A 26,756-nucleotide genomic window follows, 5' to 3' on the forward strand; every position below is an offset into this window, starting at 1 on the left:
TTTTAAATGGCGACAGCAAGAACAATTGTGTACTGTGTCTTCCATTGACTGCTGGGAACCGCCAGGGGAAGAGAGGCTAAACGGTTGAGTGCGAAGCTGAGACAGAGGGCTCCTCTGTGGGCTTGGCGTCGGGGTGAGGACCCCTCTCCGCTCTGGAAGCTCTTTTTGAGCAGGGGGAGCAGGTTGTCGCCTTGGTTGCTCTTTTCTGGGCGAGGAGAAAGCGGGAGGGAGGGCACGCACCACTGATCATGTACAGAGACCTGGCGTGGGCACAGAGTGATGCCACACATACACACAGGAACACACACACAATCACTATCTAAAAGGGTCTGCCAACCTCCCAGATAGCCAGCCAGTCTGGCAGCCAGTCATGCAGCTCCAGACATTTGTCATGACAGGCTAATTCACAGTCAAGAGGTGCTTTAGGTCTCTATCTTGTCCAGGCACACACACACACTAAAGAGCTACAGAACACACACACACAGTTTCAAATGCCAGAATGATGATCCAGACATGATGCAGGTAGAACTTCATCCTACCACAACAACCATCACACAGTGAACTACACAACTACAAATAAACTGACTTGACTTCAAAACTCCATTATAATATATCTAATCCAACACAAGAAGATTGGGTGGTAGCGGCCATACCACAATATGAATGTTAGCTAGCATAGAGCTAGCTTCCTGGTTAGCATAGCAGTGAGAACGGGGACTAATCAATACATTTAGACAAACCGTCTGTTGCTACAGTAGAGGACTTGTATGGCTGAGTTGTAGCTCGCCACTGCAACACGCTGATTATCAGCTATCCTAGTGATTTATATTTACATTTTAAACAAGCGTTAAGATCATTTAAAGATCATTGTTGTTACAGTAATCCTCGTCTCTGCTGGTCTCCACACTGCGTCCCCGGGTCAGGTTTGGATGATCGATGATAAGTTGGAAGATGTGAACAAACGGCAACATATTGTTTGGGGCAGGAAGCAAAGGGGTTTATGGGAAATGTTGTCTTTATTGGGAAACTACAGGGGCTTCCAACTGAAATACTTGAGTATTGTAATTATACCAGAAGGTATTGCAAGTGATTTAATAACGATAAGCGTATTTAAAAACATATAACTAGTACCACATTTAGAAATGCATTACTTTTTAAAGCCCTTATTGCTCAAATTTGGGAGAAGAGAGAGAGCGAGAGAGAGAGGGAGAGAGAGAGAAGCTTATCGGCTGGCTCCAGACGGAGTGCGCGGATCAATGGGCATGCGAGGCCCACAGCGATCAATGCATTTGATAAAGAATTAAAGAAGAGCCACTGTACATGGCTATCAAAGAACCAGGACACGGCCTAATTATGATTCGACGGGTGCGTGCCCATGATAGGGGTCTGTGTGTGTGTGTGTGTGTGTACATAAATATAAATATCTGAGATGTCAGCGTGGAAGTAGGTGTGAAAGTGCGGGCTGTGTATCTGTGTGTGCGGGTGTTTCGGGCAGAGGTGTCATGTTTGCAAGTTAGAACCGTTAAATATAAAAAGGGATTATTCTAAATATCCAAGTGATAAATGATCAAGTGCTTTTTATGAAGTCGTTTTATTATATTTTTAGTGCATCATTGTTTGCGTTGTATGGTGTCTTGCATGTGTATTTAATATCCTGTGTGTATTTGAATAAAAAGCAATACATAAATGTGCTATTTAAAGCCATGGCATTGGTCCAGGCTATGTACTTGTCCCTATAAAACAAACAGAGAAATAATATTGGGACACTGCTGCAGCAGCACATGGGTGCAAATGTAAAAGGCACAGTGCCAAACACTTTAAATAGTGCGTACAGAGAATATTGTTTGTGTTTGTAAGAATAAAACAAATATTGATGTGCTCACGGAACAAAAAGGTGTGTGTATGCAATATCAAGCGGACATTCTTTGAGCAAATACATTTGTGTGTTTGACTTTTGGGGTTCTGTGTAACCGTGGTATCACATTTGTCCTCCGCACTGCGTACGTGTGTGTAACAAGGGCACTTGTATTGTAGGATAGGTAGAACAGGTAGAGTGACACACGGAGACCACTCAACACACACAGAAGTTGTCATTTAGACAGGCGAGTAAGATGGGAAGGTGTTGCCCTTTAAAAAGACAGGATAATTACTGAGAGAGAGGAAGAAAGAAAGAGCAGCGAGTGTGTTTGAAGGCTGTGACATTGTTGATAGTTAGGTGCAATATGGGAAACTGTTAACAAGATCAGAAACACGCAGAAAACTTTTCGTACGCTGCTACTTTCAAAATTCAGTGTTTGTTCATTTATGTTTGGATATTTTGTGTGTGTGTGTGTGTGTGTGTGTGTGTGTGTGTGTGTGTGTGTGTGTGTGTAGCCTGTAATTTAACTTTGGCTCCTTTTGATAGCAGGAAGTTTTCCTGGATTTCTTTTCAGGGAATCAAGAACATCTGGTTTCTGTTCGTGGGAAAAAGGTTCCTGCAGCCCAGGAAGTATTTACCGACTATAAGGAACTATGTCAGTGTGCTAAACACTGGTCAAACACAAACCTTAACAACTTGTGAATAGCATCTATTCAGACTGCATGCAAGGACTGGGGGTCGCAAGTGTCAACAGGATTTGGGAGTAAAAATGTAATGATATTTGCATTTAAATGTTTTGTAAGCGATTTCTTGCAGTTAAGAGATTCAGAATAAGAAAAACACAAACATAGTGTCTCTTGTGTCTTATCTTCACACTTCTTCAGATGCAATGGAAACGCAAAGACAATGCAGAGACATTTATTGTTCTTCTCGAGTGAGGTTTTGGGACTATTTAGTCAAAAAGGCTCAAATTCACAAAACTACATTAAGGCGGGAAAATATCTTTGTTATCAAATGTATGTACACACATATGCATACACGTGTGAACACATTAAACAGCAACTTTCCATTCAAGCATAAACTAATTCATTCTGCATTTAGCTAAATGCTGGGATTAGTCTGAGGACTTCATCCTGCACATTGTCCATGCAAAGAAGAGAGAGACCAGGGCTACAGGGTGGACATTAAGAACATTTGACACTTCCACTTGGTCAAACGTGAACACGAGGCATGTGATAACGTGACAAAGAGAGGAAGAAAGAGGTGTTCAGATGAGGTATGCAAGTGTGTTACAACTTTTCTCTCTGATGGCTGGATCAGCTCTTGTGATGCAATTGAGAGAGCTGTCTTTCTCTTGCTCGTTAACACATGGGCGGACACACACCCACCCACACACACACCCACACACATTAAAGACTGCTTTTGATCTCCACTCCAGCCACGACACATACCCACACAATCCAACACATACAGTCCAAAGAAACTGCCCACCAAACTATTTAGTTTCATTAGGGGCAGATTCTTTAAAAAGAAGAGATCAAGAGAATGGGGGGGGGGGGGGGGGGGGGGGGGGGGGGGGGGGGGGTGAAGGAAGAGTAAGAAGGGAAGAGAAAAAGGGAGAGCTGGGAGAAGAAAGAGACGTCAGCCACATTAAAATGAGACCTGGAGAAAAACTATTACTGCTCGGAGAAAGTTGAAAAGGAGAGCGGACAGGAGGGGGAGGGGGGGGGGGGGGGGAGGAGGGGTAGGAAAGGACAAAGTGAGGACAAAAAAGGAGAGCGCATAAAGCCATATTTGCATTTTCAAAATAGAGTTGTTTTTTCATATGCTGCAAAGACAGCCCTTCACTGGTGGCCTTTGCAATTATGGATTAAAGCTTCCCCCCCCCCCCCTCCAAACACACATATTATGCAATTAGAATATTTGTATTCTGCAGTTGTAAGATTAGCAAATGCTTACAGGATTATGTTAGATTAGAAACGTTTATTTTAAATCTCTGGATAAAGGAGTAAGTATACTCTGTTGTGGTGTTCTGCAATAACATGGTATATTGTGTCCTCCATACAAAAACACTGAACTGAAAATCCTCCTAGGAGTGACTTAAAATAATAAAAGGATGTTCCTAAAAACACATGCATGTCCTATCGGCGATGCAATTAAACGTATTATAATTACATTATACACTTAAGTGATTCCAGAAGGTCTGAGTTTCATCTTAAGAGTCTGAAGCTGGATAATCGTGACTTAAAATGTTCATATCAGGAATTTGATCATGTGACTCATCATGACACCGTTTCTTTGTCGTGATAAGTTGGCTGCCTGGCCGTGACACCTTTCAAAAAGTTTCTCTTTCCACTTGTCCAGTGTTCTGCAATTAGGGCCAAACGCCAGTTACAAGTAGCCCGTTACCAATGGGACATTTTTGTTGTAATCACTTGGATGAAATACAATTCAATCAGAACAACACAGACGCAATGCCTTTCTCTTTTTTGGGAACCTTTAGGAATGCAGAGGTTCAGCCAGAGGGCTGTGTTTTGGCCAGGAGTGACACAAATAGAAAGAGAGAGAGAAAGAGAGAGCGAGAGCGAGAGAGAGAGAGAGCGAGAGAGAGAAAGAGAGAGCGAGAGAAAGAGAGAGCGAGAGAAAGAGAGCGAGAGAGAGACAGAGAGAGAGAAAGAAAGAGAGAGCGAGAGAAAGAGAGAGCGAGAGAAAGAGAGATGAGAGAAGGAGAGCGAGAGAGAGAGAGAAGAGAGAGAGAGAGAGAGAGAGAGAGAGAGAGAGAGAGCGAGGAGAGAGAGAGAGAGAGAGAGATGACGAGAGAGCGACGAGACAGAGAGAGCGAGAGAGAGAGAGTGTATAGGAGGAGATGGAGAGGAGACAGAGGCCAGAGAGAAGCGAGAGAGATAGCGAGAGAGAGACCGAGACAGCGGCGGCGCGAGAGCGAGAGAGGAGAGACAGAGAGAGAGAGAAAAAGAGGAGAAAAGAGAGATTAGAGAGAAAGAAAGAAAAGAGAGAGAGAGAGAGAGAGCAAGAGAGAAAGAGAGCTATGATATGAGAGAGAGAAAGAGCGAGAGAGCGAGAGAGAAAGAGCGAGCAAGCGCGAGAGAAGAGATCGGGAGAGGCGAGCAAGCGCGACGCGGAAGAGAGAGAGTCGAGAGCGCGAGAGCGAGCGAGCGAGAGAGCGAGAGCGAGAGGAGAGAGCGAGAGCGAGAGCGAAGAGAGCAAGAGAGCGAGCGAGAGCGAGAGAGACAGAGGAGAGAAAATGAGGATGTGAATGCAGTCAAGTCAGGATCAGAGGACAGACAGCAGATGGGAGTAGATGACAACACCCACAGGTCACAAAAGCAGAGACCCAGGAGTCCCCTCCACTTCTAAAGAGAAGGAGAGGGGGCGACGGAGGAGAAGGAGGAGGCGGTCGGGGTGCTGGTCGGCAGAAATCAAACGGGACCCAATTATAGGAATCACAACGAGTCAGTGAGCAGGGGAACTCTCTTACCTGGAAAACACCGAGGCATTTGCGTGCACTCACTAACGCATACCACAAGCACACACACACACACACACACACACACACACACACACACACTCAAAAGAATGCAAAAGTGCACAGGTGCTATATAATTGCACACACATATTTTTTACAAAGAAACACACACAGGAGTAAACTCTTGTGTGTCCACATGCACACAAACGCACACAAACACACACACTTCCCGCGAACCTAGTGTGGATCCTGATAATTAGCCTGGCCAGGCCGGTGTGAAATTACTGTTCTCATCTGCTAATGGATGAGAAGACCTGAAGCGAATAACACACACACACACACACACACACACACACACTTCTCCATTTAAATAATAATAGTGGGAAAGACCAAAAGAAAGAGAAATTGGGATTTCTGCAATAAAGAATAAAGTCATTGCTCTCAATATATTTAGGAAAGCTCATTAATTACCCATCTGCTGTGTGAGTAAGGGGTTGTGACATTACAACATTACATCTGCACTGTGACTACTCATATGTTGTGAGGCCACCTATGAGGAGGAGGAGGAGGAGGAGGAGGAGGGCTAAAAACAATTAGTAGTACTTCTTGTCCATCAAAGACCACAGCGAGTAGGACAGACAGCTCGACAAGATGCAGAGACGAGGGCGACGAGAGGAGGCAGAGGAAAAAAGGCAGTGAAAAAATAGACGGACATAAAAAGAGGGGAGAGAGAGAGAGAGGGAGGGAGAGGAAGAGAGAAAACTGAACCTGTGACCTTAGATGAAAGAACCAGTCACTGTGGGCTACAATTAGGGATGGCAGGAGGGGGAGCATAGGTCAAGAGAACAGGGCTACACACACACACACACACACACACACACACACACACACACACACACACACACACTGTTCTGCATTGAGCTACATTCATATTGATGGACGGCACTGTAGTTGTGTAAGGTATAAAAACCACTACAGTCCTGATGATATTCCTGTAAATATAAAGATGTAAGAAGAAAGAAACAGCACCAGAACTAACAGAATTATTTTTATCAACTAATCTTTCAATATTCTTTGACGGATCGAGAGTTGTGCATAAAAATCATAACTCTGAATAACACACGACTTTAGTTAATAGTTCTCAAACTAACCGATTTGTCATTTGTGCTTTGAATGCGCAGAATGCCCCCCCCTCTCTCCCTCGGCCCAAATCATTCTGTTACCCCCACATTAGCCACTTCCCTGGAAGAATGAAGCCCGCTTTAATTGAATTAAATTATACCTTATGCATGCTAAACCGCAAAGCACCTACTTAGACGGATGGAGAGTTAAATGGGAAAGGCTTGGGCCTCTCCAGCTGATAACATGGACACACACACACACACACACGCTAATCAAAACAAGACATCAAGTAATCTAATCTGAATCACTAACAATTATCAGCACATTGGCCTCAAGGCCAGTCGTATTCCTTTGATCAATGTTTTCTATTAAAAAAAGTGTAAACAATTCAATATCTTCCGCTCGCCCCTCCTCCTTTCCCACCTTCCTTTATGCATGGGATCAGTGTGTGTGTTTGTGTGTGTGTGAGGGGGTTATTAACCAATTGTCCTTGGAAATGAGTAAGGAAATCAGGAGGAGAGGGAGAGCGCCGGGCTGGGTCTGACTTTAAGGAGCTAATCTAAGTGAAGTCAGCCATCTTGCTGCACAACAAGGGACAGAAGAGGACCTCGCTATGGAAATATATCGCCGCTGCAACAGCTTTGAAAAACTCTTTTAATTTGCTTTCTTCCTCTAAAAGACTTTTAACGCCACCAGTCCTTGGAAGTTCCTCATTTATTTTCTCAGATTATCCCTGAAATGGTTATTCCTGTGGCCTGCACACAGACATGAGCACGCTTACACACCGACAACACGCTTATGTACATGCACACACACAAACACACACGCACTCTGTACAAACACATCTAATTCAAGGGCATATATCTCTTTAAGGATTGCGGCAGCTAATGCAGGGGCATGCAGCTGCTGCCTTTCAGATATTTCATTACCAAAGGGTATTTATTTCATTTCACCCTCAAATCCGTTGTCGTCACAACTCTCACGAGAACATATTTCTTGTCTTTCTCTGAAACATTTGGAAAACGTCACTGAGGATTTGACAATAGTGCTTTCCCAGGGTAACTCCTGGTCCATCAGTGCCCCCCCCCTCACAGTATATTATGTTCAGTGGAGCATGCTCGGTTCAGAGCTGGCAATTTCACTCGCGTCTTCTCTAGTCTAGTTTGCTTCGGAACAGCGATTCCAACCCCACTTTGCCACAAATGTACTTTTGCTGACAGGTGTTTGTGTACAACATTTACTTAGTGTTCACGGAAATTGAGGGGGCAGCACATTTTGGTTGCAGACTCGAGATGACCGAGGAGAAAGAGAAATGTTTAAAGAGAGAAGAGGGAGTCCATCCACATTTCACTCTTCCTCACTGACACGTTCAGGTTGTGACATTCAGCAGTCCATAAGAGACTCCGAGCAGAAGTTAATAAGGAAAAGTCTTCTCTCCTTCTCAGAGCCGTGCCTTAAAGTGTTCGACAAAGTGGACTGCCAGAGGATGAGACAGGCTTTTCCAGCATGTTGCAAGTGTGGTGAGCAGCGAGTAGAGAACTGTGGAAGTGACATGAGGGTGTTAAAGAGGCCGCTGGTCACTCCATTAGTTGTTCCAGCACACTGGATGCTGTACAACACTCCAGTGCACGCAGCAAAGAGGCAGGACAGCCTTCACTTACTACACAGAAGAGGTGAGACAGACCTGAAGGCCCAGGCTGACCCAGACTGAGCCGCAGGTAGAGACTTTGACAGACAGTATCAGAGGAAGGACTGTCAACAGTTTTAGTCTCAGAAAAGTCCACACACACACACACACACACACACACACACCACTTTGACTTACATCGCAGACGTTTGTGGCCCTGTTTGGTGCAGCGACGGCCGAGTTGGGGACGTTTTTGTTGCCGGCCTTCATCGCAGCATCTCTGCGGGCCTGCTCCAGGAGGAGTCTGGCTCTCTCCTTCAGCTCCTCCTGACGAGAGAGCACCTTCTGTGTGCAGCGACAGAGCATCAGCGGGAAGACATTACACAATGATAATGACACAACGTACAGTTCACTTCATTAACAACTTGTCCTCAGGAAACCTGGACGCACACATGTTGGATATAAGAAACGAGTGCTTGTACATTCTTCTTTAAGAGTTTGCAAGTCAGTTTTGGACTCTACAAATTCAGGAATAAGAATATATTTATTCCCATATGCTGCATCTTAGCCTCTTCAACATTGCACTCACCTTCTCAGTAGGGGGACTTGATACAGGGGGAGGTGTTGGTTCCTTAAAAAAAGAAATGAAAATACAACATTAACTACAGGTGCGTAACCCTAACCCAAACACCTCTAGATTACAGGCGTTACTGATTTAGAACCTGTAACTCTCAGTCAAATATGAGGCCTAAATAAGTGACATGCCATTGAAATTAACATATTTTGACCTCGAGTAGCAAGTTCTCACACAAACACACAAGTGGACCCGGATGTAGGAGCAGGACACATCCTGCGGTATACAGGTGCCTGCCCTTTGGCATTACGGGGGCAGCCTACAAGCCTGGCTCACAGCCCTGTCTGCGTCCATTGGTGTGGAGAGCATGACGGCTTTGACAAGAAAGCAAAACACACCTAGCTTAGAATTTTATCTGCAGGGTAATCCTGGCTGTATTATAAGAGTGTGTGAAGAGGGCAAACAGAGCTTTTACATTTGGCTTAGACAGTGCAACATTACAGCAGAGCTGAAACCTGTTTATCCTTTCAACAAGTCAAATCTGGCCTGGATGCAGGCGAGGAAGCATCCCGCTAACTTGATAATAGCAGATCAAAATGGGGTGTCATAGCTGTCATAACCCCCCTGCCGCTCCCCGCCTGCCCCGTGACCTTTCGACTTGTAAACAGGAAGCGGTAATCTGGGGTTAACCAACACAGGCAGCAATGTATTCAATGTGTGTTTATGTGTGTGTGTGTGTGACTGTGTGCGCACACGCATTAAAAAGGTGCGTGCCAGTGCGTGTGTGAGACGAGATGAGGTGTGCTCTGCTCAAAGCGTCGCCACGCCTGAGCAGTCACGGCACCAACTGCCATCAACTGAAGGGATGAGAAATATAATGAAAAATATAATGAAATGTCAGAGCAGGGGGTTCTCCTGGGTGCCTTCTATAGTCGCCACATGTTAAGGCCCGGCCTCGATGTGTCTGGGTCTCGGCAACGAGACAGGTGACGACAACATCTAATGCAGAACGGGAGAATTTTGGTACGGTCATCTCCGCAATGGCATCAACAAGGTCGGGATTTGAAGCTTAGCGAGTGCCAGGAGGGAATGAATGTTCACCACATCCTCTGTCTTATGACTGATGTAGCAGTGAAAGTTTCAATCAAAGCCAGGGAGCAAGGATAAAAACCTGAACGATCCATTTAGGGGCCAGGCAGGCACCTGCAGGTAAACGCAGTCAGAATCTTAATACCTGACTTAAGAAGCAAGACGTGAGTTAGTCTTCATCATACGGACTGATGCAGAGGTTGTTTAAGGTGCAGGGTTTATAATTAGCTGTGAGATAGTTTAATGTATCCTTTACGGACCCTTGAAGGACACGTTTAACTATATTCAAAACACTGAACACATTGCTGTGTCTGCATCCCTGCATGTTGCTTTCTCTTATTAAAACTGAGTCTTAAACATAAGAAATAAGAAATACCAATGTTCAGGATGTTAAAATCACAGTTCCTACACTTTTCAGGGGTTTCCAGGTCCAATTTCCTCAAATTCAAGGACACAACAAAGCATAGAGACACTGCTCAAGGTTACATAATGACACAACTGCAGGAGAATCACATGCAGTTCAAAACATATCAAAATCTTTTTTATTTCTAGACACTTTCAATGACTAATGTCTATTTAGGACTATTTTCAAAAACTTCCAAGGCCTTGATTTTCTTTTCTCAAACTTTCTATGATTTCAAGGACCTTTGGGAACAATGTAAAAAAGTCAGCTGTTACAAAATGAAAGTATAAAGTAAAACTAAATCCCAGCACTTTGACTCGGGATATCTTTTCTACTTTAGGATACAAAAGGTTTTGTAAATAAATATATTGTCGCACTGAACGGAGTTCTTCGGGTGTATTTACACGTTCAGTGGGTGTTTACCTGTTTGGGAGGCGGGTCTGTGTGGTAGACTGGAGGGGAGATGGTGTCTGAGGCGGGCTCAGACTCCGAGTGACGCAGGCTGGCCCTCTTCTTCTTGATGAGGTCAGCATCCCTGTTATAGGAGAAGCCCAGTTTCTGGTGGGGCGGGGAGGACCCTCTCCTGGTGGGGGACCCTGGGTCTGTACTTCTCTCCCTTCTCTCCTCTCCCACCTCGTCCTTCTGCATGTCTCTCTCCACTCTCTGTGGTAACTCGCTAAGGTCTAAAGTTTTGGCTTTGAACAGATTCCCCCTGTCCTCAGAGCTTGATGGTGTCCCGTGGGTCGAGTCTGTTGCTGAGGCAGCTAATGCTGTGCGTGGCGATGGTACTGGAGGGGAGGACTGTAAAGGCCCCGCTGCTGGCAAGCTGACCGCTCCTACTTCGGCCTTCCAACCCGGCTCCATCACGTCTTCCTCAGCGGCTTTAGTGCCATTAGATTCAGTGTTAACACCACCAGCCGCATCAACGGGCTCAGAGTTAGCCTGGTGGTGCTGCACGTCGTTGAGTTCAGCATAGAACTTGTCCTGACCTATGGAGGCGTTTGTGTCGGTTTCAAAGTCGCCCACCTTGTAGGTGCTGCGACTGCTGTTGGCCTCGATCTGCACCACGTTTAGTTCCTCGCCGGAAAAGTGGGCGCGGATCTGGTACAGGTAGGTCATCACTGTTAGCTTGTCAGGAATGGCCAGCAGCACCATGTCTGACGGCTCCAGGAGACGGGAGACACCCAGGCTTGCAAAAACATCATACGCCTGCCAAAGTAAAGAAACACACTTTCAATGACTGATTTGTACAACAGAACTAGTCATGTTACAAGGAGTGCCTCCCTGCAAAACACAGTTTACGGTTTGAAAAGTGGATGGGATGGAAGGGTGACGATGGGTTCAGACATGGGTTGTTTTTAGTGCATGGTGCATTGCATGCATGATCCATGTGTGTATGTGCTCATGTGTGTTTGTGAGTGAGAGACACCTTTGGCACGACTGCTGACAGGTCATGTCAGGGATGGTTGTCCCCGATAAGAGACGCAGATACCCCAAGACAGAGCGCTTAATCCCAAAGTGTGTGTGTGTGTGAGTGTGTGTGTGTGTGTCCTTATCGCTCCCCTACATCAACCTGCCCACGCTCTCCGTCACGCGTGTAATTGGTCTGATTAGAGTCTGATGAGAAAATACAGGTTTGATTATCAAGCGACACACGAAACCCAATCCCCCATCACCAGATAGACTGAGACAGAGAGACAGAGAGAGAAGGGATGAAAACCATTATCGCAGCCAATGACAGGTAAATAAATAGATTAACAGCACACACACACACACACACACACACACACACACACACACCCCCCCCCCATCCATCTCTCCCAGGTATCACAGCTTGTATCTGGGCTGCTTGATAGTGTTGATCTAATTCCAACCTGTTGCAGCGCTCGTTTGTTTCACTGCGTCCGTAGATCTTCCAGTCTATCAATCTCTCCCTCTTTCTCTCCGTCTCCCTCTCTGACTTCCAAACCCTTCTCTGTGTGTCTTTAACCTTTATTAATCCTGGGGATTGTTTTGAATAGCCCGCTTTCTTTTTTATTTCCAGACCTGTCCTGCTTCGATATAAGTCCTTCTTTTTCTCCCCCCTCCAGAGAAGGGGTCTGTTGAGCGCGTTTCATTTCCCTGATTCAACCGATACATCTGTTTCTTGATAAACTAGAGTCTGTAAGTGACGGCCCCTGAGAAACTTCCACTTTAAGGACGGGTTGAGCACTTTGCTCAAGGGCACCGCAGCTGTAGCTGTGTCTGTAATCACCTCATATTATCTTCCTGTCCATTTATCTGAGTGTCTCAATGTGTGCAGTTAGTAGAGAAACGGAGAATAAAAAGCGAAGTGAGAGATGAGTCTCAATTTACAATCAATTATGATGTCTTTTGTTAGGAGTCTTTTTCACTCTCACCTCTTGTGTCCCTCTCTATTGACGGAAAGTATGTGTTTGTGCTTGCAGAGACAAGGCAGGAAGAGAGAACTGACGGCGGGGAGAACAGAGAGGAGTTTGCCTTTACAGCAAGCCTGTTCCAGTCCCCCCCCCCCCCCTCCCTCCTTTCCCTGGTAGAAAGGGAGTGTTAAAGAAAAAAGTGAGAAAAGAAAGAGAAAAAGAATATGAGGAATAAGAGGTCCTGATTGGGTTTCTAACACGTATTGAGGCGAGCAAAGTGTGCTTACATTGTTCCTCTCTCGCCCAGGGTAGGCTGTGAAAGAGAACGACAACTTTGCTGCTCAATGGGAACAGAATGAAAGAATGAAAGAGAAAGGGAGAACGTGAGAGCAGCATGAGGAGGAAGAAGAAGCGAGGGAGACTCTCGAGCTAGATTTTGTTTCAGGGTCGATGTTAGTCTTGACACGCTACAGTCTTTATGACCTCAGTGTTGAGATTTATTCTTCGATAAATATATAAAAAAAATATATATAATAATAATAAATAATATATATATAAAATATATAAATAAATATATATATAATATATATATAGAAATATATATATATAATATATATATATATATAAATATATAAATATAATAAATAGAAATATAAATGAATATAATATAAGTATATATATAATATATATATATAAATATAAATATAATATAAATATAATATATATATAATATATATATATATAAAATATAAATATATAAATATATATATATGAAAATATAATATAAATAGATAATATAATATATATATATATATATAAATTATATAGATATATATATATATCTATAATATAATATATATATATAGATTATAATATATAATATAATAATATAAATATATATATATATTATATATATATATTTTTTTTTTTATATATATATAAATAAAAGGGAGAGCGTTTGTCACCACTGCTGCTCCACACGAGGGACAGTGTGCACACGCGTGTGCTCCTTACGTTGGTCTCTAGTCGTGCACATGAACACATATTAGTTAACCAGGAAAATGTGGCAGTTACTTTCTCATCACAAAAACACAGTCTGTAAAAACAGAAAAAAGGGAAATGCTGTGTGATTGTGATGAATCCTGGGGGCTCTAGCCACAGCTCAGACAAGAAGGTATTTTGTGTTGGTGTGTGTGTACAATTATATATATATATATATATATATATATATATATATATATATATAAATAAATATATATATATATATATAAATATAAATATATATATATATATATATATATATATATATATATATATATATATATATATATATATATATAAAAATGAATGTTAATGATCTCAATTATATCAATCAGCCCTCCTGCTCGGTTGATAACATTTGCGATGAGCCGGCCAATAGAATTGATCTTCTGTATTTCTCGACTGATTACGTTTCTGTCCAATAAGTAAATCATACATTTTGGGAAATTATCTAGTTTTCTCACTTTCCATCATCCGGCTGACAAAGCTTTTGATTTGGACTGAAATGTCACCGTCACATGCCCCCGGCCGCTGCTCCCCGCTCCCCCTCCACTCCCTCTCAGTGACTGACAGCTATCTATCGTTGTCAATCATCAACGCCCCCTCCCCTCAGCCCAACCCCTCACGGTTGTGCTCAGGGAGCTTTAGCTTGGTGCTTGGTGCTACACTATCAGATGGCATGACAAATGACTTCTCCTTGGCCTCATTACACACACACACACACACACAGACACACACACAACACACACACACTGACAAAACAGGAGCAAGCAGTCCAAACACACAGGCGATCTCAACATACAAACACATGGACATGTAGAAACACACACAATCCTCCACAAGCTAGCATACATACACAAATCCATTGATAATGGATCATTTCAAAGGCTGTAAGTGTTCTGAATATTCACTTCTGCCTCTTTCTTTCCCTTACCCACCCCCAATATTGATTGTCCTTATCTGTCATAATTCAGCACAGTCTGAGCTCATTGCAATCACTCCTCACAGATACTGTGAGAGGAGGAGGGGGCATGTCTATCAACTGGCCATGAAAGGCAGAGATAGTTAGTCGTTTCTACACTTTTCCATTTCTGCTGCCCATTCAATATACAGTCAATACATTCTAATAACTCCTTATAAAGCAACTCTATACAACATTGTGGATGTGAGATACGTCTCTTTCATTGTGTTACATACATTCACTGTCTCTCTCATTTCCCCTGCTTAACCCGACATTACGCCGTCCGAGCCCGGCGTGACTGCTTCCTCTTTTCTTGCAGGCAACATCGTGAGCACCCTTCTCTTGTTCCAACACATTCAGGGTGCTACATGACACCGCACGATGCATTACTCCTCTTTCATTTGGCCTGAACCCACTGGGCCTTTACAATCACAGCCACCTAACAACACCGTCTGTGGCACCGCTGGAAACACACCAACTACATCCGCAGTGTAGAAGATATCACATCTCACGTGCAGACACAATCAGTTTACGTGAACATTTTATTGTCACTGCAGAACCGACATTAAGTGGCACACACTGTCAACGTCGGGATCACATCGCGCTGGGAAAACCTTTCGATGAATCAATAAGAGTCGTCCACCTTACAGACCGATAATATTCCAGGTGTTGTCCAATACACAGGAGATTATCTCCTTATTAAATATTTCACACAATATATCGTCGTGCAATGTGCTCAGGTACGGGAGTATAATGAGGATTTGTCTTTCATGCGGTTATGTCGTGGTGTATAATGTGTTATGTGAGGCTCTCAGATTGTGGCAACATGTCCTTGGAGAAGGACAATAAAGAATTGATCTGCGTCTTCATGAGATATTGAAAAGTGAGAGGGTCAAAGGTTTCTCTGAAATGTGTTTGATGGTCAACCTTTCTGGTTTACTAGTTATTCTTTGTGAAGCAAACCAGATGAATAAATACATATTTAAGAGTGTGTGAATGAAGTACAAAGACACGTTCTACACACTGAAAATATCACATCCAACTATTAAGGACATTTTCAAACCGTTGCACATTAAACAATTTCCTGCTAATACTTTGTTTTCTAATGTTCCCAATGTTGCTTACACACGTATGTACATGAGCACTGTGGCAGGAGGTGTCAGCTGATATCTACCTGCAGTCCGTCTCCTGTGTGCAAAGGAACAGGCACGCTTGGCCAAATGTACATCAGCAGCTGGTGTAGATCTTTACAGAGAAGCTGGTCGCAGAGCGCTGGGTACAGTGCTGCAGCTATTCACCAGCTATCACCTTCTACGGCATATTCCCATATTACTTATATCTAGCCAATTTCTTCAGGGCTACTTGAGCACCTGGAGGGGGGTGAGGGGCAGTTAGCAGATATGGGATTGGGTCTCTCCCTCTCCCTCCACTGTGGTTATTGTCAACAGGCTAGCATTCATGCCTAACAGGGCCACCAGAGGTTATCGCTGAGCCAGAGTGTGTATGAGAAGAGGAAATCAAGCTGCAGGAACCCGACGCATATCGTTCTGTGTAGCCCACGGGGCCAAAGAGGGGACAGGGCGGCGGTGTGTGTACACACGTGTGAGTGTGTAGTAGCAGAGTGAAAGGGAAAAACAGCAGTGTGCATTTGTGAGTTCGGAAAATGTAAATGCAAACGCAAAGAGCCGGGGGGGGAAATGTGATGTGTGCGAGCGTGCACCTCCGACTGCGAATGTGTAGATATGATGACATAGGGCGACGTGTGAATGGGTTATTCAGTGGAGTTTTAGGAGTGAGTGCATATATGTTGGTTGGGATTTGAGAGGAATGAAACCAAAGAGCAATCTCCAACATGGACAGTCTACTCTATTCCACACTGTTAGTCAGGAGCCAATGCTGCAGTGTCTTAAACCTGCCTTACTTCTAAAGGCCAGCAGGGGGCGACTCCTCTGGTTGCAAAAAGTCCAATTGTATAGAAGTCTATGAGAGAATGAGCCGACCCCTCACTTGATTTATAACCTCAGAAAACACACGTTTATAGTTTCAGGTCTCCTTTTACACTGCATGTTTATTTAGTAAACGATGCTCCCATTTACAGGGAAATAGACAATAAAGCAGGTTATGCTTCAGGGCGAGGCCATCTCACGATTAACAGGTTGTTATCACGGTGTTGACGTTTTCAGTTCATGCCAGTTGTAATGAGCTCAGCACTCTCGTGTCATTCTGGTTCCAAAATCAACAAGATGGTGACTGCCAAAATGCCAAACTCAACCTCAAAACCATAATTCATTATGAACTATTGGGTAACGTTAACGTGGCTGCGTCCTCTTCCTAAATACAGTCTATGCTTACAGTCACCAATAAACACATGCATACCCCCACCTGCACACTCTTGTACACGTACATACAAACAAAACAGTCTAATCAACACAAGCTAAATGTGCTCTTATTATATACACACTGACATCAACACACTTAGAGGCAGTTTGGTAATCTCCCAGCAGGCAGCTGAGCTAAGATACCATCTCACCTCTGCCAGGTGACTAAGTTATGGCCACATAGACACATCGCAGCGGGGGGGAATGTCTTAGGAACACTGTCATTATTACATTCTGGTTGTAGTTCATACGTGTGATTGTCAGTGCACGCATTCGTCTGCCTTCATGTGTGTTTCCACCCTCCCCCTTCAAACCATGAAACACACTTGCACAGTACATCCAGGGATTAATGGCAGATCTCTAAATAAGGCCAAATGGAGATGTGGATGGGAGGGAGCTAAGTGGTGTGAAGGGCCCAGCGGTGGCTGCCTCTTACCTTTTTGTTGTTTTCTTTAATATCCTGAGGATTGAGCTGACTTGTAGTCTCTGGAAGAACAGTGGGGAGGGTGGGAGTGGAGGCAGCCAGAGAGAAAAAAGAGAGAATGGGGGGACACACAGAAAGAGAGAATGGGAGAGAGCGAGAGAGAGAGAGAGAATGGGGGACAGAGAGAGAGAGAATGGGGAGGGAGAGAGAGAGAATGGGAGGGAGAGAGAGAGAGAGAGAGAAGAGAGAGAGAGAGAGAGAGAGAGGAGAGAGAGAAGATATAATGGGTACAGGAGAGAGATAATTTGAGATAGAGATATATCTATAGAGAGATCAGATGAGAGAGATAGAATGGTGTACAAGAGATATATAATTTTTGACCTGATCGATACTTTGATGGGGGACAGAGAGGAGAGATGGGGACAGAGAGAGGGATGGGGGAAGAGAGAGAGAATGGGGGACGGAGCGAGAGAGAATGGGAGAGAGAGAGAATGGGAAGGGAGAGAGAGAGAGAGATAGCGGAGAAAGAGGTGCGTTTAAATATGCGTCACATGTAATGGCATTAGAACTGTAACATGCAATTTCATAGCAGTGCAATCAACAGAACTAATAGAGTGGAAAATATGTAAAAATAACACACCGGAGTGCAAAGGCACACAAGCATAAACGCACACACACACACACACTTTAGATAAATTATCTTCATGTCTGCTCTCTAGATGGGGGTGCAGGTTTTCCATATGTTGTACTTGTGAGTTAAACACTAAACAGTTAAAGGAATCTCTCTCTCACACACACACACACACACACACACACACACACACACACACACAGATAATGATGGTGGTAAACATGCAACTCTGTATTTAAATACGTAAATGACAGATTGGTTCCTGCCTTCGTGCGTAAGCGTGTATCTGTCCTATTTATCAAACACACTGACGATGATGGAAACACAGCATGATGACATGTAACCGTGTAAACACGACACATAAACATACGAGACACAAACATTCTGATTTCCACCCAAAGTTTTAATTCTAGTCCAGATATTGTGCGTGTTTGTGTGCTTCATACATTACGTCAGGTCTGAAGTGGTGCAGCAGGGCGCAGAAGGCCAGCCCATTCCTCCAGGAGGTGGTGAAGTTGGTGATCTTGACCCCGCGGTAGTTCTTGGTGACCTCGCGGCACCAAACCAGCAAAGACTGGCTGGCGTTGGGCTTCCCTCCCAGAACCGGGCTCGGAACGGGGCTGGGCTGCGGAGGAGGAAGAAGAAGAAGAAGAAGAGGGGGGAAAGGTTTTGAGCTTTTGACATATTCCACCTTCACAATTTGAAATGCATGGATGCAACGTGCTGATGTTTCATAAGTGAAGTCTTTCTGTTGGTCACACAGAATGATTCACGCACATTGCAAAGGGTCATTTCAAGAGGCAACCCAACTTCAATGTGTTGTTCAACTGGTACGAGAGACCACTGCACATGTTCTCCAACCCGTGGTACTTTGCACAAAAGAGTGTCCACGTTTACACCCCCCCCCCCCCCTCCCCCTCCCCTTCCCTCCCCCCTTCCTCCACATCTGAGCTCCTTTCATTATTTATTTCTCAATAAAATGTTTTACTTAACAACCTCCATCCATCCAATTAGCTTGCTATACTGACATACAATGAGCCCACACATACACGTACGTGCACGCAGACACACACCGTAATGAAGGGTCATGCACAAAGCAGTGTATGACCGTGGATAATGTAAACATCTTATTAATTAGCTCCGCCTTTGAAGTCTTATCTGGGTGGAAAGCTTTCACCATTAGGAGTCTTTCCTCTCCCAGACTCCAAATCCCACAAATCCTCGGTGGCGTCGAGACGCTGGTCTTCCTCTAACGTCCAGCAGAACCAATGCTATTCTGATTATTCAGCTGGCTATTCACTAATCTGGTTATGGAGCGACAGATACGGGCTAATTCTCTCAGATCATTTTGGAGAGAAATGGCAAAAATGTCATTGAGATTTGATTAAATTCATTAGAGGCCGATGATCAAAACGTCTATGAAATGTGTTCAAATATTACTATTATCTGAAGACAATGACATTAACATATGACTAATACGACAGATTTCCTTAAATGGCGTGACGCAATGTGTTTAAGCCTGGTGTCAAAGTTTCATCGAGCTTAATTTGACTTTAAAAGGCTTTCATTTTTCTAGACAAAATAAGATGACATTTTAAATTCAAAATGAAACTTGTAGAATTTTGCTAAATTGCATTTGAGACACAATCTGCTTCCCTGAAGCGTATTAAAGACATTCTGAGGCGTTTTGTTTAGTTGATCTGTTCTGATTGTGCACCACCTTGCACGATGTCGTCTTGGAAGACAGCAGCATAAACATTTCATCGTCATGCTGCTCTCACAGAAACATGTTTAATGTCAACGCACGAGATGCTCGCGAAGTCAAACCTTCACTTAACCTTAAGCAGTGAATGAAGAGATGTTGCTTTTACACAGCCTGATATCGACCACCATAACGAGTTAACACGTTTATTGCAGACACACAGTGAAGGCCTGGAGGAAACACAGCTCAGTTTCGGTGTGACTATAGAGGCTTGTGGTGGCCGACCAACCCCCTCTGTTGGCGGCTTTGTGCTACTGCAAGAACAGCAGCGCATCAGAGAAGAGGAGGGGAAAGACTTGGGGCCAATTTGTCATTTTGGGAAACAGAGTTATTAAGTGATGATGTACTGACTTGAGCATCTTCAAGAATTTTGCAGAACACATGAAACATTGCAGACAATTATTTAGGAGCGTAGGAAATAATTAAATAGACTTTGTTTCATTTGGAAATGAAAAAGTTATCGACACAAAAATAAAAAAAGGTTTGTAATGTCAACAGGCATAAACAAATGAGTGGTACTGCAGCGATATATTAGTCAGTTAGCTGAACTCTAGACACACCTGGATGTCTCTTACTCTTCTATTGTTGTATTTTAACCTGTGACCAAGAGCCTGGAGCCCGCTGAGATGCCACGAGGGCCAAATCAGATGAAAGACACCAGAGGCCATCTCTAACAGCAAATCCTAACCTTTGTACCAGAGTGTGTGTGTGTGTGTGTGTATGTGTGTGTGTCATGCAGGCCCCTACGGCAGTCTCAGTACAGGGAGACGGTAGCGGGAGCCTGAGGGGCGGACACTTGACATTTCTGGCTCATCTTTAAAAGTGGGCCTTAACCTTTCCCCACAGCTTCTCCAGACACGTTTTAGGCGGCCTCGACAATGCCTGCGTGCCACTCAAACAAACGAAAGGGAAAAAAAGGAAGAGATAAAAAAAGTCAGAAAGTCAATACTGATTACAACACGGTCGCAACTACTGTACGTGGATAAGGAGAGGAGTTGTTTTTTAACCTCACTAAATCATTTAGTCCTTTAACATAAACATATCACGTATAATGTAACGTGATGCGAGTATTCAGACTTCAGAGACCTTCAAATAAAAGACACGAGGGTATAGCACTCTTGGCCGACTGAACTAAACTTGTTCCTCCAGTTGTCCTCTGCTTTTGCCAAACGTTTTAGTGTGCGTCAGTAAAAGTGTGTGTGTGTGTGTGTGTGTGTGTGTGTGTGTGTGTGTGTGTGTGTAGAGTTTCAGAGTGGAGTGGTCTTCCTCCAGGCCTTCCCTTTCTGCTTTTTCAAGTGACGGTTGAAAGTAGCCGTCTAATTTGAGCGCTCTAATTACCTGGGATTAGAGACCAGGTGCTATTAAAGCAATTAGACACACAGCACACTCCAGTGCCGAAGACCCTGCACCCTAGCCGGCGGAAAAGACCCACACACACACACACACACACCTGCGTAACACAGCCAGTGGAAAAAAAACCCCACAAACATTAGCCAGTTGGATACACAGACTTTAAGGCTTGCTCTCTCTCTCACACACACACACACACACACACACACACACACACACACACACACACACACACACACACAGGTGTCTCAGCCAACAGAAAACACACACAAATTAACATGCATCATAATTTGCATTTCTTTTTTTTTTTTAAATGTGAAAAAACAAACTGATACACTATTAACTATAATAATTACATATGGAAGAGAAGTTAGCATCGTGTGTTATTTATTGTCCGTCCTGATAATCCAGTTTTTAGAAACCTCGGCGGCTCGAGAGACACTGACCGCGTTCATCACAACCCGACTGATGACATTTTCTCATCCGGCAGCCCAGACTGTTCCATTACGCTCTTTCCAGATAAAGGTTTCCAAATGCATCTACGCACTCAAGCTTTCATATCCATCAAATATTGAACAAACAGCGTATCTTGTTTTACAGGAACTGGCTGCATTTCCTTAAGACACAAACACGGGAGGAGTGAAATCTTCATGAGGAACAGAAATGCACCCTGACTTATCAAACAGTTTGCAGTCTTGCCTAAAGGAAGGTGTGCACATGTATGTGTTGTGTGTGTGTGTGTGTGTGTGAGTGTGTCTTTTATCCGTTTGTGTGGACACGTTTCTGGATGTGTGTGTGTGTGTGTGTGTGTGCAACACCGACACAGCCATGTAGCTAGCTCGGCTCGAGGGTAGGATTAGTGGAGAGCATTGCCTCGGCCCACAAACATTCCATATTAAAAAATGAAAAGGCAACCTTCATTACTATCAGTGGCACATAACCTCCCCTCTTCCTCCTCCTCTGCTACTATTATACACAGCCCTAACAGCCTGGGCGAAAAATACAAGCCACTGACAAGAGATTCCATTATTCCTGATGCCTCAGTGTCAACAACATACATCCAACGGGGCAAAGAAAGAAGAAAAAAGAGAAATGGAAGAAGGGAAAAAGGATGCGAGAGAGAAAGAAGGGGGGGGTTAAGCTCACTACAATGCCTGAATGACAAGATAGGAGGAAACCTGGGAATGGAAGCATCCAGGTTCCTGTTGGTGCTGGTGTCAGGAAGAGGATTTTCGGTGTCAGTAATGTCATTTTGGGAGGGTGGGATGCGAGTCGAGATCTGGAATCATGGGTAAAAGCGGATAACCCGTGATATGGAAAATTAGAAAATTGTCACAGGTCGATCTTAAGTATTAAAAAAAAAAAAACAATCCTGCAGCAAGGTTGGAAATTGTTTCTTTTAGATTTGGGCAATATGCCAATATCTAGTGTAGTGTGCGAGGGCAGAAGTAATCTGAAATACCTTTTAGAGCCACTCAACGGTGACTTACTGCGAGTTCAGCAGGACTATACCGACAGTAAATCCCTCAGCAACATTATACATGGCGTGGATTAGATGGGGAACATAACTTTACAATACTAACAATATACTTAAACTATTATACACAAATATCACATTTTAAGCCAAGACGTAATTAAAAATAATGATATTATATCGATAATTACAGCTAATATTATTTTTTAAACACTTTTTCAGCAACTGAACAGTAACGCTGGAGTTTAGCAGAGTAGATAATTGCAAACTTGGAGGCAAAGATATGGACAACAGTCCATGTCTGGGTCGCCCTGTTGGCCAAAATGAAGATGGACAAATGTAAACAACAAGTGGAATAGTGTTATACACAATGAAATGACTAAAGAGTACGGAGGACATTAAAACTGCCCTTTCAGAGTCTTAAAAAAGATACAAGTAAAACGCTTTAAGTGGCAGCTTTGTCTCTCCCTCTGGGGCAAAACGCTTCAATGGAAACTTAACTGGCCTCGACCCAATGACATAAACCCACGACTCTGTGGAGAGAAAAGAGCTTCCGTGTCTCTCCAATCTCACTTTCATGGCTTCAAAGCAGTGTCAGAGAGTGTCAGATTTGAGGAGGTGTTGAATCTCATACTCTTTAAAACTTGTAATCCGCTCAAGGAGCCTACGGCAAAAAGAAAAGTCCATAGAGACACATGCACACACACACACACACACACACACACTGCAAAGCACAAACACACTTCAAAATGACGACAGGGTCTACAGTAGAAATGCACACATACTGTACATGCACTGATGTGCTGAACAGCAGGCGCACACTGAATCGAACACAGTTTAGAAAAGGTAAAAGGCAAACACGGTGACACTCAGCTGCTATCCAAGATGTACAGCACACACTTGAAAAACATTAATACCTGTTCACAGTTAAGAGGATAAAGGTTAGTGCACTTAAGTGGCCTGTCCATCCTGCTGCTGAAAGCTCTCATCTGATTGGCTGGGCTCCAACTACCAACACGCTCAATTATTTAATTGCACCTTCAATCAAAACAAGCAATTTGTTTAATCTGGAGCTTTCTGCGTGTGACGTGTTCACATTAGAAAAAGAATGATCACCTCGAGTCGTCTTAGCCGTGAAATTTCAAATGTTGCCTGCATGAGAGCCGAGGGGAGGGAGCAAAGTCCAATCAAAAGTTCAATTATGTAAATGGAGATGTGGAGTGGATGGAACAATAGGGGAAAGGGGGGGGGGGGGGGGGGGAGGACAAAAGGCAGGAACAGGAGAGGAGAGCGAATGTTGCGTGAAAAATAATACACATTAACATACAAAGGATATATCGCATTACTGTTGTAATCACACCGAGGAGGGGCTCCTTCCAAAGAGAGCCGTGAGAGAAAGTGTGTGTGCACATATGTGTGACTGTGCATGTAGACGCAGTTTAGTTAAGTCAGGCATCATTTTATGTGTGTGAACAGGTGGAGGGAGAACGCTTTACACCTGAGAGCTCGCAGGGAGGTTGAGTGTATGACTGAAGCTGCTCAGCTGCTCTGCCAGACAGCATCCAGAGCGCTTGTTCCGCATTTTAATACCAAACTTCACGCCGTGGCTTTGTGTAAAATCAGAAAGTAGGAAGATATGTAAATACATTCATCATGATGGTGACGTGGGGTTGCTAGTGATTCGCTCAGAAGCAGATATGCTTCCCATCTAGCGGTGAACCTGCAGGCCAAGACAGAGGGCCTTTCGGCAGTTGGCTACTGAGATGTAAAATGCAAAAATCATGAAAAGCGGTTTCCTTTTCCAGGACTCGTTTGCTTCCAAGGCCTATTCGGCTCCAAAGGCATAACCATGCAAAGCATTAAAAAAAAACACATCATGAAATAAGGATGGAGGCAGCAGACAAAGGAGAGACTGTGCCAGCCTGCAGTGTGCCCACCCGCCGCATGCACGCCTAACGTGTAACACCGGGGCATAATGCGGTGTAAGCGCTGGCTTTAGCTTGTCACTGGAAGCGGCAGTAGCATTACCCACACTCACGCCTCTGCAAATTAGCTTTGGCTGGGGGGGGGGACACGTGGGGTGGGTATGTTTGGGAGTGTGTGTATCTGTGTGTGCGGTAACGGGCTGGGGGTCGATGGTATGGATCAAACAAGACACCTGATGGTGCTGATGGTGAGTGCACCTCCATCTCTCAGATATATCAAACTCCTCCTCAACCACTTCTCACAACATGAGGTCGCAACCAGTCAACAGTTCAGAGTGAGAGTACAAGGTCTGCTGTCCACTTGCTTCTTCCTGTACACTCTTTTATTTATTTAGTTTCTATGGCAACACCATCCGTCACAGCTTTTGTTGTCGTGTCAAACTCCTAACTTGCATTCATGATATGCAGCTACCTATGAAGTTTGCATGCGTTTCCATGGTTGGTAACATGCATGTCAGGTCAACTGTTGTCATGAGGTCCAATTAATACTTCAGACTTGTTCGCAGCTTTGATTCACAGAAGATCTGATGTCACTTGAATGCAACATGTCAGTGATTGTGTTTAGAGCTAGACCAACACATCAGCTGATTTGGGCTTTTTGCGCAGATATCGGTATTGAAGTAAATATCAACCGATAAATAACAAGAGTTTGCATCATAGAAAGTCCAAATATATGTTTGAGGTCATTCAGGCAACACCGTCAGAGCTCTTGCCTCACAAACCAAGTATCTGTGAGACTATCATCGTTTCAAGGTGCAGATAAATTACAGAGTGCCAGATGTCGAAGAGGGAATGTGTTGCATATTGTGCCGTTACATACTATAGGCCAAGCTGATGCACTTCCCCTGACATCATAAAATATGCATCTTTAATATGTATACTTAAAACATTTCAAGATTCCGGTAAAATAATCCAAAGAGCACTCTCTCTCACTTCACTCTTCCTCCTCATCTTCCTCCGATAAATAAACAAGCTTTGGGAGAAGGAGGAAAAGAAAAAGGGGATGGCTCTTATAAATCTATAACGTATTAATCTCCTTCAGCTGCCATCTTCAACAAACAAATTAGTGGTGCAATGGATTCAGAGATCAGCTGTGCTGATAACGCCGCCATTTATCAATTAATCTAAGCCTGGGCAGGGAAAACTCATTAAGGAGGCCACTTTAGGAATTATGTTCCGCAGGTAAAGAGGCTGACAGAGTGTGTGAGTGTGCGAGTGTGTGTGTATGTGTGTATAGAGGGGTCTTGACACAGCAGTTGTGCAAACCCCTACTACAGACTGCCATTGTCCAGCGCAGCATGGGCTCCAAAGTGATGAGAGGGGTGATAGCACAGCCAATTAAAATGAACATAATTACAAAGTCACCCCTTTGACTCCTGATCAGAATACACACGCATCAACACACGCACACACACGCACACGCACGCACACGCACACGGACACACACGGAGGGGTGTGGTGGAGGAAAATGCTACGCGCAGGCAGAGAATATGACAAGAGCATCCAGAAAGAGTAGGAGGAGGTATCGATAAATAAAGTGAAGGGACAAAGAGAAGGAACAGAACATGTGACGGCAGCAGTTTGTGTGTATCACTGATACTTTAGTGATGCAGTGACCCAGAGGTGACCCAGAGGTCAACAGACATGTCTGACCACTTTCTCCTCATTCCCCTTCAAATCCTTATGTGCACATCATCTAATACAAATCCATTACTACACCATTTGCCTCAAACCATTCCTCTTTTTTGGCATGGGGTGGTTATTATGCTAACATGCTAACGTTAGCTCAAAGTTGGCTCGATTTTCCAGTAAATTGATGGACAACTCACAATTTTAAGCTACTGATGGTGCAAGATGAAAGTGAGTGGATCACCAAAGACATTCAGATTCATTCACCTATTGTTTGTTAGTCCGGTCCAATAGTCATTCACTGTGGATTAGTGTTGCACCAACAGAACGACGAACCAAAGGACGGACAACCCCAGTCCTGTAACCTTTCTGCTAGCTTAGCTAAACATGTAACAACCGAGTTATGTGCCTTGTTGCATCTCTTTATGTTAAGGTGAATAGACCTATTTCCAATTTCCAGCGGTAGTTACCCAACACTAGCTACTAACTTGGGTCAAAGTGCACAAACCTGCTGTCTGCTTCGATGATGACCGAGACAAGACTGCATGATCGAATCTTGTTGAGGTCCAACGAGAGTGCTCAATTA

The 26,756-nt window shown here is 43.9% G+C and overlaps 1 protein-coding gene across 1 annotated transcript in view; it reads right to left on the reverse strand.

Moving 5' to 3' along the window:
• The window catches only part of ehbp1 (EH domain binding protein 1), a 114,615-nt gene that overhangs the window by 37,586 nt on the left and 50,273 nt on the right, over positions 1 to 26,756 (reverse strand). Inside the window, 6 exon segments of the mRNA XM_029450252.1 lie at positions 8,290 to 8,436; positions 8,681 to 8,722; positions 10,581 to 11,366; positions 17,352 to 17,387; positions 17,389 to 17,401; positions 18,417 to 18,595. Coding sequence (XP_029306112.1) covers positions 8,290 to 8,436; positions 8,681 to 8,722; positions 10,581 to 11,366; positions 17,352 to 17,387; positions 17,389 to 17,401; positions 18,417 to 18,595 — 1,203 coding nt within the window.

This window comes from Cottoperca gobio, chromosome 15, assembly GCF_900634415.1.
Source record: "Cottoperca gobio chromosome 15, fCotGob3.1, whole genome shotgun sequence".
Lineage (NCBI taxonomy): Eukaryota > Metazoa > Chordata > Actinopteri > Perciformes > Bovichtidae > Cottoperca > Cottoperca gobio.